The sequence below is a fragment of the Eimeria acervulina genome, genomic scaffold (genome assembly GCF_000499425.1).
Source record: "Eimeria acervulina Houghton genomic scaffold, Eah_scaff2614, whole genome shotgun sequence".
Classification (NCBI taxonomy): Eukaryota; Apicomplexa; class Conoidasida; order Eucoccidiorida; family Eimeriidae; genus Eimeria; species Eimeria acervulina.
The window spans coordinates 1-1,989 of NW_013548176.1; the positions used below are offsets into that span (position 1 = coordinate 1).

The window sequence follows — 1,989 nt, forward strand, 5'->3', positions numbered from 1 at the left end:
GCTGTTGCTGCTGCTGTTGCTGCTGCTGTTGCTGTTGCTGCTGCTGTTGCTGTTGCTGCTGCTGCTTCGCGGCACTCGTGCAGCAAATGACCCCTCTTACGACCTGCAACAGCAAATAGATAAATAAACAAAAACAATAAATAAAAGAAAAGATAATCTCTCTTCTGTGGATGATGCTGATTGTCCTGCTGTTGCTGTTGCTGCTGCTGCTGCTGCTGCTGCTGCTGTTTCTGGTGCTGTTGCTACTTCTGCAAGTGCTAGTCCTCTGGTGATGTTGCTGCTGCTGCTATTCTTGCTGCTAGTGCTGTTGCTGCTGCTCCTATTGCTGCTGCTGCTGCTGCAGCAACAGCAGCAGCAGCAGCAGCAGCAGCAGCATTTGCTGCATGCGCGGGAAGCGGACGTACACCTCAAGCATATTTTTTTATGTTTTTTAGGTTTTGTGTCTTCTTTAGAATTTGTTTTATCATATTTTTTGTGTCTTGTGTTGCTGCTTCCTCTTTGTTTTTGATTATTTTGCTGCTGCTGCTGCTGCTGCTGCAGCTTCTGCTGCTGCTTTCTTTCTTTGTACTGCTGCAGCGCTCTCAACTTTCTTGGGTTTTTCATCAATTGACCCCCGACTGTTCGTTCTCCTCTTTCTGCTTTAGCGAGTATAGACAGTCTGTTGCGAAGACGTTTAACTCTAGAGGCAGAGAGGGTGCTGCGTTGCTGCTGCAGCAGCTGCAGCAGCTGCTGCTTCTTCTCTGCTATCTGCTCAGGGCTCCAACACCCCTCAAGCTGTCTCTGACGGTTACGGGGGCCCTTTTGCTGCTGTACAGACTCTAAAGATGCTGCAGAAGCAGCAGCAGCAGCAGCAGCACCAGGGGCCCCCTCACCCTCTTCTGCTTCTTTAGCATTAGCAAAGGATTTTCTGGCTGCCTTCTTCTTCGGTGGATCGCTTTCTGTTGCTTCTGTTGCTGCTGCTGCTGCTCCTTCTCCTTCTGCTGCTGCTGCTGTGTCTTGCTTGAGCTTTCTTTTCTTCTTCGTACTTCCTGCAGCAGCCTCGGGGGCCTCAGCAGCAGCAGCAACTTCTGAGGGGTCCTTTTGTCTCTTTTGTTTCTTCTTAGTGCTTTTCATAGAATCACCCAACTCCCCCTCATCATTATCTGCTGCTGCTGCTGCTGCTGCTGCTGCTGCTGCTGCTGCAGCTGCTGCAGCCTTACCTTCTTTGCGTACCATTGGAGTGCAGCAGCAGCACCCGCGGGGGGCCCCTTTAGTCTTTAAACAAAAAAATAAAATTAAATAAAAAACAAATAAATTAAATAATTAAACAAACTCCCACTGAATCCCTTATAATATCTCCCCTGCAGCTACTGCTCTTGCTGCTGCTGCTGCTGCTGCTGCTGCTGTTGCTGTTGCTGTGGGGTCTTCTGAGGCCCCCAGAATTTGTTGCTGGAGCTATAAACAGCAAAAAGGCTGCTAAACATTAAATAAAAAGAATAAAGAAATCAATTAAAATGAAATGAAGAAGGCAAACAACACGCAGATAAACTTAAATATCTCAGCATACGGGTAACGGGGAGGGGGCCCCCCTACGCTGCTGCTGAGGGGGCCCCCACGGATTTATTATTAAGTTACAGTAGTTGTATGCATTAATAAATAAAATAAACAATAAATTTAAAATTAATTATTTATTATTATTCAAACAGACTAAAGAAGTTCCTCCTCTTCAACAAAAACCTCCTACACCAAGCAGGGTACGGGGGGCCCCCAGAAGCTTAGGGGGCCCCCCACAGCAAACAGGGGCCCCTCATAGCTGCTGCCCCTCTGAGGCCTTCTAGAACCCCTTAAGGTACCCTTGGGGGGCCCCTAGGGATGCCCCTATGGGGGCCCTTTGGGGCCCTTGGGGACCCATATGGGGTCCCTTGGGGGCCTTTAGGGGGGCCCCTTGGGGGCCTTTAGGGGGGCCCTTTGGGGGCCCCTTGGGGGCCTGTTGGGGGCCCTTATGGGCCC

At 49.7% G+C, this 1,989-nt stretch overlaps 1 protein-coding gene across 1 annotated transcript; it reads right to left on the bottom strand.

Annotated features, from left to right (window-relative positions):
• EAH_00067040 (hypothetical protein, conserved) lies at positions 1-1,215 on the bottom strand (the record flags this gene model as incomplete). The annotated part of the gene is made up of 2 exons (XM_013392606.1): positions 1-103; positions 619-1,215. Coding segments are annotated over 2 exons (700 nt in total), but the record flags the coding sequence as incomplete, so codon positions are not given.
• Between the last annotated feature and the right edge of the window lie 774 nt (positions 1,216-1,989).